The sequence below is a fragment of the Coregonus lavaretus genome (genome assembly GCF_964263955.1).
Source record: "Coregonus lavaretus genome assembly, chromosome: 1".
NCBI classification, from domain to species: Eukaryota; Metazoa; Chordata; class Actinopteri; order Salmoniformes; family Salmonidae; genus Coregonus; species Coregonus lavaretus.
In genome coordinates this window covers 80,778,919-80,796,149 of record NC_139988.1, presented here as the reverse complement: position 1 = coordinate 80,796,149, position 17,231 = coordinate 80,778,919, and the positions used below count along the sequence as shown (strand labels likewise).

The window sequence follows — 17,231 nt, the reverse complement described above, 5'->3', positions numbered from 1 at the left end:
GTTTAACTTTGCAATCATTTGTTTTTCTTTTGCATACATTTTAAAGTGAAAAATACGAGTCTTAGCATCAATCTGTTATCGTGGAATTGCCCTTATTCATAGTTGTATGCTAATGTTCTTTATTTAGAGCACAAATATTTATTGTAAATACTTCCTGGAGCTGAAGAGATTAACCTGAAATGTAGGTCCAGTATTTGTGTCCTTGCAAGTGAACAATTTTCTGACTTCTGTTGCAGATAGCTGATTAGTCTATTTGTAGCAGGGATGTCTTATTCTTACGGGATATTTACACCTCCCTAGACGGCTTGTCCTCTGCCAGGGATTAGCACGCCCCCCTCCAAAAGAAAAGCGAGGGCAACTCAAGTGGGCAGAGGGTGAATGGGCCTAACAAGAGGACATTTGGTATCAGTGCAGTTATGCATGAGATCTACTAGGGATGACACGAAACACCTATACGCATTGATCCCCAATTCAAATGCTTAAGATACAAGTGCATCGGTCTGCGGACCCCAAACCGATCCAAATGTAGCATGCATCGGTCAGAAAATCGATTCAAATATTTCAAATTGCCGGTTCACATTTTCTGTTGTTGCTCATATTACATTATTTCTTCTTTACGAAAATACCTAATATTTTGTGACAACTGATTCATCCTCTCCTTCAGTGTCGAACTCATGTAACTGTGTTGACAGTCAAAGATCTACAAGTCATTTTGCATGCCTAACAACCCCAGGCAATATCAGTAGCCTAGTCAAACCGCGCACTCTGCCCAGCTTCGCATGTTGACCAACGCAAGGTAGACGGCCTGTTCCTGATCTTGCACATCTGCGCGGCACTGTCAGCATTCAAATGCTAAAATGGCTTGCGTGATATTAGGCTTTATTAGTTGAGTGACAACCTATGTAATTTGTTAGCTTATTGTTATCTATGCGCTGTTGATAGTGGTGTTTTATCGGAATAAAAGTAAGCTCTCATCTGTCTATACCTGCTGAATGGGGTTTACAATAGATTTTATTTTCATTGTTGAACTTCACCATCAGCAATAGTTTTGGGGGTAATTTTTTAATATACAGGGTAAAGTCTATTTCATAACGAGGACAGCAATCACTTTTGCGAGGCACACTGCATGGCTGAAGCAAGAGGAGAAGAGAAGATCACTCTGTAAAAACTTCCAAACGGTCAAATACATTAGATTTTGAGATGGGTTGAAATCCAAAGTTGTGCTATACACTGAGTGTACAAAACATTAGGAACATCTCTTTCCATGACAGACTGACCAGGTGAATCCAGGTGAAAGCTATGATCCCTTATTGATGTCACTTGTTAAATCCACTAAAATCAGTGTTGATGAAGGGGAGGAGACAGGTTAAAGAAGTATTTTTAAGCCTTGAGACAATTGAGACACGGATTGTGTATGTGTGTCATTCAGAGGGTGAATGGGCAAGACAAAATATTTAAGTGCCTTTGAACAGGGTATGGTAGTAGGTGCCAGGCGCACCGGTTTGAGTGTGTCAAGAACCGCAACACTGCTGGGTTTTTCACACTCATCAGTTTCCTGTGTGTATCAAGAATGGTCCACCCAAGGACATCCAGCCAACTCTACACAATTGTGGGAAGTATTGGAGTCAACATGGGCCAGCATCCCTGTGGAATGATTTCTGCACCGCATAGTCCATGCCCCGACAAATTGAGGCTGTTCTGAGGGCAAAAGGGGGTGCACCGCAATTTTAGGAATATATTCATTGGCCATGTTTTAGCTAACTTGTAAACCTTTTTTTTTTTTTTTTACACATTACTAGCTCAAACACTTAATGTGCAAAAATTACAATCAAACAAGTGGGTGATGGTGATTTCAGAATGAGAGTGAGGGGACAAAAAACAGACTACATTTCCCCTCCTAATCTGATAGTGGTAGTGGGGTGGTAGATGCCTAGTCTCCCTTATGGCTCCGATCAGGTGCCTACATAGTAAATACATCATAGACATGCATCACATACACACACACACATACACATACACAAAGTCAGCTCAGACAGATCCAGCTCATAGAGGCCCAACTCATGGGCTCCATCATCATCAGATTTTAATTTAGAATGGAAAATGAATGCGTTCATGCATCGAACTGACGCAGTGAATCATTTAAAACTAAAGCGTATCTTTCCTGAATGGTATCGGAGCCAATGTATCTACGTACGTATTGCATTGGTTTCCCTATATGCAAGTAAATTGTGGGCGGGGGATAATTTCTGGGATGGTAAAACGTTTTTAGTGTACACTTAAACTACTAAAACCAGATATAAAGTATGTAGAAAAGATAATGGAGAAATATTTTTAAAAAAGAGAATCCTTTTAGGAATTCTCTCCTAAAAGTAGGATAACAGAGACTGTAGAGAGGCCCGAGAGCCTAACATCATGTAATATGTAATAATGTAATATGTCATTTAGCAGACGCTTTTATCCAAAGCGACTTAGTCATGTGTGCATACATTTTTACGTATGGGTGGTCCCGGGGATCGACCATGTATCATAACTGTGAATATACCTGTACTGGTCTCATAGTTAAGTAAACACTTTATTTGAAAACCAAAGGCTGTCTACATATTCACCGGGCACAGCCTGTTCACCCACTGAACAACAAACAAAATATCCATCAGCTGGCATTGTCTTCCTTTGCTCAGCTCATATTTGCTAAGTCTATTGCTTGTTTAATTTCCAACGCTGTGGCTCATGGGAATTCACATCCGATTTGAAATGTCATGGTTTGAATTGGCTTCTTGACAGAAACAATGCTTCTCTTCCACAGTGTAATTTCACCACGTTTCCCACCACCCAGCATGTTAAAATAAGCCCACATGAATATGAACAAAGGCGGAAGCCCATCATACCCAGCAGTCATTGTTCAGTGTCCTCTGCTCCTATCAGAACAGTTTGCACTTGAATTTCAATTCCGTTCCTACTAATGAAGACATTTCTTATTTCCTTTTCTCCTCCCTCAAGTGCCTGAATTGTGCCCATCGGTTGACAGCCTTCAATTTCATACGATGACAATAGCTTCGACAAAAGCCTTTTGTCCCCAATGTTGCTGCGTTTCCCGACGTCACATATGCACAATCACTGATAATGGCTGTGGCACGCGAAGAAACGTCCTTGACAGTATCTTGGCCAAGCCTTCAGCATTCACGCGAGAATCAAACGGATAATGTGTTTTTGTTTTGCTTTGTTACCTTCCAAAAAACTTGGGACTGAGGTTTGAATAAGAATACAATGTATTGCAAGGTCTCATTCCATTAAACATTAAATGCATTTTTTTTCTCCTTAAGAGTGTTTATGGAAAGCTGAAGGACTGTCAATCACTGGCTATTAAATATTGTGCAGAGGTACCGAGCTCAACTTTATTTTATTTTTTGTGGCCTGTTTACAAAACTCCTCGTCTGTCTGTCTGCGGTACTCCTAGTAAATAGCCATGCATATTTCAGGATCATCTTTCCCAGGCCAATGCTGGAGAGGGCTACACCACCTCTCCTCGACGGGAATCGCCTCTGGCTATTTACTTGTGTATCCTGTGAGGTTTTCAAATTGGATTTGTTGACTGGCAAAAGGCAATGCAGACCCAAACAATGAAGATCTTCCCTTGGTTTTTGTACGGTTATTTCCCTTTACTGATAGGCTAGCCTTGTGGTTGGCTTTTGAACTGGAAGCTTCTGGTAGTCCGGGCTCTCGGCTACATGTCAATTGTTGAAAATATGTCTAATTAGGCCTATTAAACAAACATTGGTCCACAGCAGGCTAGGTTTTTGTAATGATCCTTAGATGTTGGTTTCAACTCTGGGCCGTCAAAGCATAATTTTACATTTGAAAAATAAAATATGATATGTCCAAATTGGGATGGAGAATATTAGGAGTATTTAACTACATTTCTGCTGTTGTTGCTGCTACTAGGGATCAGTGTGAATACTAGAGTACGCGATTCAAGATTTGCATTCAATTGCTGAAAATCTATTTTACAGGTTACATTTATAATAACTGACAATGTCGAACTTTAAGATGTGTTGAATGTTTTTTGAGTCGCTGTAGCTATGTCAAACGCAGTGAGAAATTTCATTTTCAGTTTTGTATCAGAACCAGTAATTAGAACAACCTGTAAAGGTTTGCCTTCAGACCTGTTTCACACATGATCCGAGTACTCGAGTAGGCCTACTCAAAATCATTTATTGGAGAGTACTATTACTCGAACACAAACATTCTTTCAAATGCCCATCCCTAGTTGCTACACATAACAGAATAAGTTCAGCCAGAATTTAGAGCTCACGCAATCATTTACAGCGTTCCATAATGAACTCTTATGGCCAAATGAGCTTCAAGTCATGATTTGCAATCGAAGCCATTGGGTGAGCTTAAAGCAGCGTTTTAGTCATTCTTAGTGGGACTCCGAGTTTAGAAAACCTGGCAACCTAGTAAAGCTGACATTTCCTTTAGAGTTGGTACGAGGTGTCTCGTTGCTCCTCTATAAAAGCCAACAAAGGCCTTTTACACGTGGATAAATAAGACACTTCAAATGTGGATCAGCATGCGGAGAGTGTGTAAATATATCTTCAAATGCATTCTGGTGTGTGTTTTCAATCTCCCCGTTGCGGGGGAGTTGGGTTGTTGTCATAAAGCACTGCTCCTCTGTCGACTGATCAATATGTTTCTCCTGTTTCTCTTTCAGAGGAGAAGACACAGCTGGTTCTAAATGTCGACAAACAGCTCGAAGAAGTCAGAGAGTTGGTACGTCTTTGATCAGTAATTTCCGCTCTTCCCATTTTTTTACAAAATAATGAATTTGGAAAAGGAAACAAGACAATTTCACCGGTGCATGAAGACAACGGCACCTGTGTCATCCTAACGGTGACATGACACACACACGCATACTTCACATGGTGGAATGCTGCTCAGCACGATAATGGCGTAATCACTTTAGCGACAATTTGCTTTTAAGTGACACACCCGTGACACAATTCAAGCTATTATTTGGAGGAGGAAGTGTTCACGTCATGTTAAAAAATTTAAGGAAGTGAACTAACGTGTAAATTGTAGACATAGTTGTCTTATTATGTCATCTTGATTAGGCTTCTCCAAATCTACCTCAGAGAGTCTTGTCTCTCTCTACCTCTAATGTACTCTACATGACACTGTTGGGTCTCAACACTTCTTTAAAATGAAGGCCTTTCAAATTGTTTGAATCTTATTTATTTACCAAACTGCCTTTCTGTCATAACTTTTTTAATCGTTGACGAATGACACGAAGAAGAGCAGTCAATGTGTCAGCAAATCAACATCTAAACAGATTAATGTTAATGCTGCTGAAGTAGCTCATGTTGAGAAGTTTTGCTAGCTTGAGATTTCAGTTTAATCTTCAGAATCTCTTGTTGTTTTTCAGACTCCTACAAATCCAAGTTGTGTGCTACACTATTTTAGTATCATTTCATTACATCTAGCCTGGCTATATATACAGTGCATTCGGAAATTATTCAGACCACTTCCCTTTTTCCACATTTTCCTACGTTACAGCCTTATTCTAAAATAGATTAAATAAAACATTTTCCTCATCAATCTACACACAATACCCCATAATGACAAAGCGAAAACAGGTTTTTAGACATTTTTGCAAATGTATTAAAAAGAAAAAAAAGAAATTCAGACCCTTTGCTATGAGACTCGAAATTGAGCTCAGGTGCATCCTGTTTCTGTTGATCATCCTTGAGATGTTTCTACAACTTGATTGGAGTCCACCTGTGGTAAATTCAATTGATTGGACATGATTTGGAAAGGCACACACCTGTCTATATAAGGTCCCACAATTGACAGTGCATGTCAGAGCAAAAACCAAGTCATGAGGTCGAAGGAATTGTCCGTAGAGGTCAGAGACAGGATTGTGTCGAGGCACAGATCTGGGGAAGGGTACCAAAACATTTCGGCAGCATTGAAGGTTCTCAAGAACACTGTGTCCTCCATCATTCTTAAATGGAAGAAGTTTGGAACCACCAAGACTCTTCCTAGAGCTGGCTGCCCGGGCCAAACTGAGCAATCGGAGGAGAAGGGCCCTGGTCAGGGAGGTGACCAAGAAACCGATGGTCACTCTGACAGAGCTCCAGAGTTCCTCTGTGGAGATGGGAGAACCTTCCGCGAAGGACAACCATCTCTGCAGTACTCCACCAATCAGGCCTTTATGGTAGAGTGGTCAGACGGAAGCCACTCTTTAGTAAAAGGCACATGACAGCCCACTAAAGGACTCTCAGACCATGAGAAACAAGATTCTCTGGTCTGATGAAACCAAGACTGAACTCTTTGGACTGAATGCCAAGCGTCACGTCTGGAGGAAACCTGGCAACATCCCTATGGCGAAGCATGGTGGTGGCAACATCATGCTGTGGGGATGTTTTTCAGCGGCAGTTACTGGGAGACTAGTCAGGATCCAGGGAAAGATGAACAGAGCAAAGTACAGAGAGATCCTTGATGAAAACCTGCTCCAGAGCGCTCAGGACCTCAGGCTGAGGCAAAGGTTCACCTTCCAACAGGACAACGACCCTAAGCACACAGCCAAGACAACGCAGGAGTGGCTTCAGGGCAAGTCTCTGAATGTCCTTGAGTGGCCCAGCCAGAGCCCGGACTTGAACCCGATCGAACATCTCTGGAGCGACCTGAAAATAGCTGTGCAGTGACGCTCCCCATCCAACCTGACAGAGCTTGAGAGGATCTGCAGAGAAGAATGGGAGAAACTCCCCAAATACATGTGTGCCAAACTTGAAGTGTCATACCCAAGAAGACTCAAGGCTGTAATCGCTGCCAAAGGTGCTTCAACAAAGTACTGGGTAAAGTGTCTGAATACTTAGGTAAATGTAATATTTCCATTTTTTATTTTTAATAAATTAGCAAAAAATAAAATAACCCTGTTTTTGCATTGTCATTATGGGGTATTGTGTGTAGATTGATGAGGGAAAAAAACTATTTAATCCATTTTAGAATAAAGCTGTAATGTAACAACATTTTGAAAAAGTCTAGGGGTCTGAATATTTTCAGCATGCACTGTACATTAAATTCAACACTTTACATAATGTCCTTTAGTGTAATCACTACATACTAAACAGATATTGCGCACTTTACTGTTAAGTAAGTAGCCTAAGTTGAGTTTAACAACAATCTTTCATTGTAAATCTGTTTTGACATATTTCCACAATAATTGTAGGCTACACAGCTATAATCACATAGTTTATACCTATGTTCTAGCCAATTTGGCCAATATAATGTTATTTGTTATTTTTACAATCATTGATTGGTGAATTAACTGGTTGATTGCTGGACCTAGATGGAGCAGATGGATCTTGAGGTGCGTGAGCTCCCCATCCAGAGCAGAGGCATGTACCAGAGCAGACTGAAGAGCTATAAGGGGGAGATGGAGAAGCTGGAGAAAGACTTTGTGAGTACCCCACCATAACGTGGTCCTCTGTAGCTCAGCTGGTAGAGCGCGGCGCTTGTAACGCCAGGGTAATGGGTTCGATCCCCGGGACCACCCATACGTAAAAATGTATGCACGCATGACTGTAAGTCGCTTTGGATAAAAGCGTCTGCTAAATGGCATATTTTTTTATTTTTTATTTTTATAACTCCTCATTTGTCTTAGTTAATAGCTATGCATATACTGACGGTTCCCCAAAAAGTTATATTGTCACATACACCGGATAGGTGAAGTGAAATGTGTTGTTTGTACAGGGTCAGCCATAGTAGTATGGCGCCCCCAGAGCAAATTAGGGTTAAGTGCCTTGCTCAAGGGCACATTGAAAGATTTTTCACTTTGTCCGCTCGGACATTCGAACCTGCGATCTTTCGGTTACTGGCCCAATTTTCTAACCGCTAGGCTACCTGCCGCCTATAGTAATGCCCTTTGGTATCCATAACACATATCCCACCTTACACTTTGTAGTCTTCACTCCACCTGGAGGATATCTATCTACACACCTACTGATGGTCTGTACGAGTGCATAGTGATGCCCTTTGGTATGCAAGGATGATCCTTTCACACGTGTACTTACACACACGTAAGCATATGCTTTTCTGTGCTTTTTTAAATTAATTATTTATTTCACCTTTAGTTAACCTGGTAAGCCAGTTGAGAACAAGTTCTCATTTACAACTGCGACCTGGCCAAGATAAAGCAAAGCAGTGCGATTAAAAACAACAACACAGAGTTACATATGGGGTAAACAAAACATAAAGTCAAAAATACAACAGAAAATATATATACAGTGTGTGTGAATGTAGTAAGTTATGGAGGTAAGGCAATAAATAGGCCACAGTGCAAAATAGTTACAATGTCGTATTAACACTGGAATGATAGATGTGCAAAAGATGATGTGCAAATAGAGATACTGGGGTGCAAATTAGCAAAATAAATAACAATATAGGGATGAGGTAGTTGGGTGGGCTAATTTCAGAATGGCTGTGTACAGGTGCAGTGATCGGTAAGCTGCTCTGACAACTGATGCTTAAAGTTAGTGAGGGAGATAAGAGTCTCCAGCTTCAGAGATTTTTGCAGTTCGTTCCAGTCATTAGCAGCAGAGAACTGGAAGGAATGGCGGCCAAAGGAGGTGTTGGCTTTGGGGATGACCAGTGAGATATACCTGCTGGAGCGCAGACTACGGGTGGGTGTTGCTATGGTGACCAGTGAGCTAAGATAAGACAGGGATTTGCCTAGCAGTGATTTATAGATGACCTGGAGCCAGTGGGTTTGGCGACGAATATGTAGTGAGGGCCAGCCAACAAGAGTGTACAGGTCACAATGGTGGGTAGTATATGGGGCTTTGGTGACAAAACGGATGGCACTGTGATAGACTACATCCAATTTTCTGAGTAGAGTGTTGGAGGCTATTTTGTAAATGACATCGCCGAAGTCAAGGATCGGTAGGATAGTCCGTTTTACGATGGCATGTTTGGCAGCATGAGTGAAGGAGGCTTTGTTGCGAAATAGGAAGCCGATTCTAGATCTAACTTTTGATTGGAGATGCTTAATGTGAGTCTGGAAGGAGAGTTTACAGTCTAACCAGACACCTAGGTATTTGTAGTTGTCCACATACTCTAGGTCAGACCCGCCGAGAGTAGTGATTCTAGTCGGGTGGGCGGGTGCAAGCAGCGTTCGGTTGAAGAGCATGCATTTAGTTTTACTAGTGTTTAAGAGCAGTTGGAGGCTACGGAAGGAATGTTGTATGGCGTTGAAGCTCGTTTGGAGGTTTGTTAACAGTGTCCAATGAAGGGCCAGATGTATACAAAATGGTGTCGTCCGTATAGCGGTGGATCCGAGCGTCACCAGCAGCAAGAGCGACATCATTGATATACACAGAGAATAGAGTCGGCCCGAGAATTGAACCCTGTGGCACTCCCATAGAGACTGCCAGAGGTCCAGACAACAGGCCCTCCGATTTGACACATTGAACTCTATCTGAGAAGTAGTTGGTGAACCAGGCGAGGCAGTCATTTGAGAAACCAAGGCTATTTAGTCTGCCAATAAGAATGCGGTGATTGACGGAGTCGAAAGCCTTGGCCAGGTCGATGAAGACGGCTGCGCAGTACTGTGTTTTATCTATCGCAGTTATAATATCATTTAGGACCTTGAGCATGGCTGAGGTGCACCCATGACCAGCTCGGAAACCGGATTGCATAGCGGAGAAGGTACGGTGGGATTCGAAATGGTCGGTGATCTGTTTGTTAACTTGGCTTGGGCAAGTTGCAGCGGAGGGTGCAGAGCTGGTGGCCGGGGTAGTGGTAGCCAGGTGGAAAGCATGGCCAGCCGTAGCAAAATGCTTGTTGAAATTCTCGATTATTGTAGATTTATCGGTGGTGACAGTGTTTCCTAGCCTCAGTGCAGTGGGCAGTTGGGAGGTGGTGCTCTTATTCTCCATGGACTTTACAGTGTCCCAAAACTTTTTGGAGTTAGTGCTACAGGATGCACATTTCTGTTTGATAAAGCTAGCCTTTGCTTTCGTAACTGATTGTGTATATTGGTTCCTGACTTCCCTGAAAAGTTGCATATCGCGGGGGCTGTTCGATGCTAATGCAGTACGCCACAGGATGTTTTTGTGCTTGTCAAGGGCAGTCAAGTCTGAGGAGAACCAGGGGCTAGACAGTCTGGACCCTTTCTTTCTAAAACTAGCCGCCGAAATTGTCGCAACCCCTATTACTAGCCTGTTCAACCTCTCTTTCGTAACGTCTGAGATCCCCAGAGATTGGAAAGCTGCCGCGGTCATCCCCCTCTTCAAAGGGGGTGACACTCTAGATCCAAACTGTTATAGACCCATATCCATCCTGCCCTGCCTTTCAAAAGTTTTTGAAAGCCAAGTCAACAAACAGATCACCGACCATTTCGAATCCCACCGTACCTTCTCCGCTATGCAATCCGGTTTCCGAGCTGGTCATGGGTGCACTTCAGCCACGCTCAAGGTCCTAAACGATATTATAACCGCGATCGATAATAGACAGTACTGTGCAGCCGTTTTCATTGACCTGGCCAAGGCTTTCGACTCTGTCAACCACCGCATTCTTATTGGCAGACTAAATAGCATTGGTTTCTCAAATGACTGCCTTGCCTGGTTCACCAACTACTTCTCAGATAGAGTTCAATGTGTCAAATCGGAGGGCCTGTTGTCTGGACCTATGGCAGTCTCTATGGGGGTGCCACAGGGTTCAATTCTTGGGCCGACTCTTTTCTCTGTGTATATCAATGACGTCGCTCTTGCTGCTGGGGACTCTCAGATCCACCTCTACGCAGACGACACCATTTTGTATACATCTGGCCCTTCATTGGACACTGTGTTAACAAACCTCCAAACGAGCTTCAATGCCATACAACACTCCTTCAGTAGCCTCCAACTGCTCTTAAACACTAGTAAAACTAAATGCATGCTCTTCAACCGAACGCTGCTTGCACCCGCCCACCCGACTAGAATCACTACTCTCGACGGGTCTGACCTAGAGTATGTGGACAACTACAAATATCTAGGTGTCTTGTTAGACTGTAAACTCTCCTTCCAGACTCACATTAAGAATCTCCAATCCAAAGTTAAATCTAGAATCGGTTTCCTATTTCGCAACAAAGCCTCCTTCACTCATGCTGCCAAACATGCCCTCGTAAAACTGACTATCCTACCGATCCTTGACTTCGGCGATGTCATTTACAAAATAGCCTCCAACACTCTACTCAGCAAATTGGATGTAGTCTATCACAGTGCCATCCGTTTTGTCTCCAAAGCCCCATATAATACCCACCACTGTGACCTGTACGCTCTTGTTGGCTGGTCCTCACTACATATTCGTCGCCAAACCCACTGGCTCCAGGCCATCTATAAATCACTGCTAGGCAAATCCCCGCCTTATCTTAGCTCATTGGTCACCATAGCAACACCCACCCGTAGTCTGCGCTCCAGCAGGTATATCTCACTGGTCATCCCCAAAGCCAACACCTCCTTTGGCCGCCATTCCTTCCAGTTCTCTGCTGCCAATGACTGGAACGAATTGCAAAAATCTCTGAAGCTGGAGACTCTTATCTCCCTCACTAACTTTAAGCATCAGTTGTCAGAGCACCTTACCGATCACTGCACCTGTACACAGCCATTCTGAAATTAGCCCGCCCAACTACCTCATCCCTATATTGTTATTTATTTTGCTCATTTGTACCCCAGTATCTCTATTTGCACATAATCTCTTGCACATCTATCATTCCAGTGTTAATACTAATTGTAATTATTTTGCACTATAGCTTATTTATTGCCTTACCTCCATAACTTGCTACATTTGCACACACTGTATATATATGTATTTCTGTTGTATTTTTGACTTTGTTTTGTTTTACCCCATATGTAACTCTGTTGTTGTTTTTATCGCACTGCTTTGCTTTATCTTGGCCAGGTCGCAGTTGTAAATGAGAACTTGCTTACCTGGTTAAATAAAGGTGAAATATTTATTTATTTATTTATCTGTTCTTAGTTCTGAATTTTTTGAATGGGGCATGCTTATTTAAGATTGAGAGGAAAGCACTTTTAAAGAACAACCAGGCATCCTCTACTGACGGAATGAGGTCAATATCCATCCAGTATACCCGGGCCAGGTCAATTAGAAAGGCCTGCTCGCTAAAGTGTTTTAGGGAGCGTTTGACAGTGATGAGGGGTGGTCGTTTGACCGCGGACCCATTACGGACGCAGGCAATAAGGCAGTGATCGCTGAGATCCTGGTTGAAGACAGCGGAGGTGTATTTAGAGGGTATATTTGTCAGGATGATATCTATGAGGGTGGCCATGTTTACAGATTTAGGGTTTTACCTGGTAGGTTCGTTGATAATTTGTGTGAGATTGAGGGCATCTAGTTTAGATTGTAGGTTGGTTGGGCTGTTAAGCATATCCCAGTTTAGGTCACCAAGCAGTACGAACTCTGAGGATAGATGGGGGGCAATCAGTTCACATATGGTGTCCAGGGCACAGCTCGGGGCTGAGGGGGGTCTGTAGCAAGCGGCAACAGTGAGAGACTTATTTCTGGAAAGGTGGATTTTTAGAAGTAGAAGCTCAAACTGTTTGGGCACAGACCTGGATAGTATGATAGAGCTCTGCAGGCTATCTCTACAGTAGATTGCAACCCCACCCCCTTTGGCAGTTCTATGGAGACTGAAAATGTTGTAGTTGGGGATGGACATTTCTGAATTTTTGGTGGCCTTCCTAAGCCAGGATTCAGACACTGCTAGAACATCAGGGTTGGCGGAGTGTGCTAACGCTGTGAATAACTCAAACTTAGGGAGGAGGCTTTTGATTTTAACATGCAAGAAACCAAAGCTTTTACGGTTACAGAAGTCAACAAATGATAATGCCTGGGGAGTAGGAGTGATACTGGGGGCTACAGGGCCTGGGTTAACCTCTACATCACCAGACGAACAGAGGAGGAGTAGAATAAGGATACGGCTAAAGGCTTTAAGAACTGGTCTTCTAGTGCGTTGGGTACAGAGAAAAAAAGGGGCAGATTGCGGGGGTATATGGTAAGTGAACGCCAAAATGTACGCACAATATACACAGGTATAGTTCTGACCATACGTACACCTTCTCACATACGCTCACACTTTCCGAAACACACACACACACACACACTTTCATGCATAGACACGCACCTGGACTGAAACTGAAGGTCATTGGCATGTCCACTGTGGCAAAAAATGTTGGGGCTGTTTTTGAAAGCCCAAGTAGCATCTATAGGAGAGTGGGCTTGTGTTGATGCTTCAGAACATGGCCTTGTTTAGTTATTAATAAACCGCACCTGTCTGTCTAGAACCGTCCACCGTACGCATATCAAACCTTAATGAGGAGTGAAGTGTTTTAATTTTAAAGTCACTTGCTCTTAACCCATATTTTAGGCTCCCTGTTTTACCTTCTATCATTACTCCCATTAGACGCAGAAATTGGACCCTCTTGGCTTTACTTTAAGGATTTGTATGGTGTTGCTTTGAGTATGTTACCTGAACTCTCTCTCAGCTTCCTTGTGGTTTAATTTACCTGTGGAACTTCGGTATGCATAGTTCCACTAGGTACTTGTGCGGATATTTAGCATTTTCCATTAAAATGTAAAGATAAACAGGAGGCGTCACGGTTAAAGCATCAACCAACATGACCCGAAATAATCAACAAATCAACAAACAAGCAAACACTGGGAAATTACAGGTGCCAGTGATCTGTGGCTCCACTCCTGAAAGTCTGGTAGCTCAGATTACAGAGGAGATCTCTCTAGTCTTTGAGAGAGCATCGCTGTCCTCGCCATGGGCATTTAATTGGCTGATGATTCATCTTTAGCTTCTCCTGTCTCGACACTTGCCGTGGTTAATTATCAAGCAATTAACACCTGCTGTGTCGGATATTACAGCTAAGTCGCATTCCTCACATTTTTGTCTGTGCTATGCTATTTTGAGCACATGCTATTAGACGCGAGGATACCCTTTGTCACCTTAAATAACCGACATTCTCATACATTAAGAATGAAGGAGCAGAGAGTGGAGAAAGTCAATTTTGGATTTAAAAAAATCGTAGTCACGTACCCTTCTAAGACGAAAATATGTAGGCCTAGTAACGTACCCTTAACACAAATGTATAGTCACGTACCCTCAACACAAATGTATAGTCACGTACCCTTAACACAAATGTATAGTCACGTACCCTCAACACAAATGTATAGTCACGTACCCTTAACACAAATGTATAGTCACGTACCCTCCTAACAAAGCTTTCTCCACCAGAAACCTGTACAGTGTATTCATTTTAGTATCATAGTGGAATCAGATTAAGGGTGCTCTTCTACCAAGCGCAATGCAATGTGTCATTTATGTGCTGTTTAATAATTGTGGATAGACTAGAACAAACCAACTTTAGCATTGCTTTTCATCTTGGTTTACTTACGATTGGCGAGCTGTGTCCACCCCAGCCTATGTGAAACCCTGTTATATTGATAAACAATTAGTTTTGCTCTTAAAGTTAAATTTTTTTAGGGCAAAGGTGATGTGCATTTAAAGCGGGACCTCCCACTGCCCACTTTCACCCAGGCTCCATTACTAGTTCCTGGTAAAGCTGATGAGAGTTCTCCCAAAGTAGACCTAGAGTATGTGGACAACTACAAATACCTAGGTGTCTGGTTAGACTGTAAACTCTCCTTCCAGACTCACATTAAGCATCTCCAATCAAAAGTTAGATCTAGAATCGGCTTCCTATTTCACAACAAAGCCTCCTTCACTCATGCTGCCAAACATGCCCTCGTAAAACGGACTATCCTACCGATCCTTGACTTCGGCGATGTCATTTACAAAATAGCCTCCAACACTCTACTCAGCAAATTGGATGTAGTCTATCACAGTGCCATCCGTTTTGTCACCAAAGCCCCATATACTACCCACCATTGTGACCTGTACGCTCTTGTTGGCTGGCCCTCACTACATATTCGTCGCCAAACCCACTGGCTCCAGGTCATCTATAAATCACTGCTAGGCAAATCCCCATCTTATCTTAGCTCACTGGTCACCATAGCAACACCCACCCGTAGTCTGCGCTCCAGCAGGTATATCTCACTGGTCATCCCCAAAGCCAACACCTCCTTTGGCCGCCATTCCTTCCAGTTCTCTGCTGCTAATGACTGGAACAAACTGCAAAAATCTCTGAAGCTGGAGACTCTTATCTCCCTCACTAACTTTAAGCATCAGTTGTCAGAGCAGCTTACCGATCACTGCACCTGTACACAGCCATTCTGAAATTAGCCCACCCAACTACCTCATCCCCATATTGTTATTTATTTTGCTAATTTGCACCCCAGTATCTCTATTTGCACATCATTTTTTGCACATCTATCATTCCAGTGTTAATACGAAATTGTAACTATTTTGCACTATGGCCTATTTATTGCCTTACCTCCATACCTTACTACATTCACACACACTGTATATATATTTTCTGTTTGTATTTTTGACTTTATGTTTTGTTTACCCCATATGTAACTCTGTGTTGTTGTTTTTAATCGCACTGCTTTGCTTTATCTTGGCCAGGTCGCAGTTGTAAATGAGAACTTGTTCTCAACTGGCTTACCAGGTTAAATAAAGGTGAAATAAAAAATTAATTTAAAAAAAAGCTGGTGATTCGTCCTCAGAAGTGCAAAATGCTTCAGCCTGGCCCGGCCTCTCACTTCTCTCTCACTCCTGCAGGCCATATGAGGGTACCCAGCTCTAAAGGGGGCCATCTCCTCAATTTTCTATAAAAAATTATTTGTTGTGCTTCCCCCTCCCTCTCTTCGACCTCCTTCCTCCGACCCTACTGGCCTCCCTGGGGTGTTTCCTCTTAAACCCCATCTCTCATCCTCTCGTCCAGCCACGTTTTGAAGTCTTCACAACGCCAATGTGCCAGATTGAGCCCCACTTGTCTATGCCAGACGGGGCCAACCCTGACCCCAATAACCCAGCCATTTTTCCAGAAGGATATAAAAAAAATAAGAAAAAGAGCGCACGTTATCAGACGGACATCCCGAAGGTGCGTTTGTGATTTGTTTGCTGTTTGACGACTTCATTTTGATAATAGAGGGGTCTTAAAGCCAGAGGACCCCTGCTGAGGGGCCTCGCATCAGCCAAAGGGGAGGCTAGCTTAACCGAGGGAAGCAGAATGACATGCCTCTTAGCGATGCCTTTGATCAGGCAGAGGAGAGGCATAATGGAGGCTTAATTTAATGAGACCTATTGGGTAAATAGACCCTCCATCTTCAAAGGTAGCGCCAAAGTTTGTTCCACCACCGGGAGGCTAGGTCTGTGGAGTCACAGTGCCTAAAGAAAGTTTTCATACCCCTTGACTTATTCCAAAAATGTTTTGTGTTACAGCATGAATTCAAAATGGATTCAATAGATTTTTTTCTCACACAATACCACATAATGACAAAGTGAAAACATGTTATTAGAAACGTTTGCAAATCTATTGAAAATGAAATACAGAACTATCTAATTTACATAAGTATTCACACCCCTGAGTCAGTACATGTTAGAATCACTTTTGGCAGCGATTACAGCTGTGAGTCTTTCTGGGTAAGTCTCTAAGAGCTTTCAACACTTGGATTGTTCAACATTTGCACATGATTATTTTAAAAAATTCTTCAAGCTCTGTCAAATTGGTTGTTGATCATTGCTAGAAAACCATTTTCAGGTCTTGCCGTAGAATTTTGTCAAAACTGTAACACGGCCACTGGGAAACATTCACTGTCTTCTTGGTAAGCATCTCCAGTGTATATTTGGCCTTGTGTTTTATGTTATTATCCTGCTGAACGGTGAATTCATCTCCCAGTGTCTGGTGGAAAGCAGACTGAACCAGGTTTTCCTCTAGGATTTTGCCTGTGTTTAGTGCCATTCCATTTCTTTTTTTATCCTGAAAAACTTCCCAGTCCCTAACAATTGCAAGCATAACCATAACATGTTGCAACCACCACTATTCTTGAAAATATGGAGAGTGGTACTTAGTCGTGTTGAATTGGATTTGCCCCGAAACATAACACTTTGTATTCAGGACAAAAAGTGAATTGCTTTGCCACAATTGTTGCAGTATGTTTTGGAATATTTTTTATTCTGTACAGGCTTCTTTCTTTTCACTCTGTCATTTAGGTTAGTATTGTGGAGTAACTACAATGTTGTTGATCCATCCTCAGTTTTCTCCTAT

At 42.5% G+C, this 17,231-nt stretch overlaps 1 protein-coding gene across 3 annotated transcripts in view; it reads left to right on the top strand.

Annotated features, from left to right (window-relative positions):
• The window catches only part of LOC311135246 (vesicle transport through interaction with t-SNAREs homolog 1A-like), a 187,844-nt gene that overhangs the window by 2,744 nt on the left and 167,869 nt on the right, over window positions 1–17,231 (top strand). For all 3 annotated transcript variants that reach the window (XM_084169186.1, XM_084169185.1, XM_084169187.1), the window contains exons 2-3: window positions 4,709–4,767; window positions 7,346–7,456. In XM_084169186.1, the coding sequence (XP_084025312.1) occupies window positions 4,709–4,767; window positions 7,346–7,456 (170 nt within the window). The remainder of the gene's footprint in view (window positions 1–4,708; window positions 4,768–7,345; window positions 7,457–17,231) is intronic.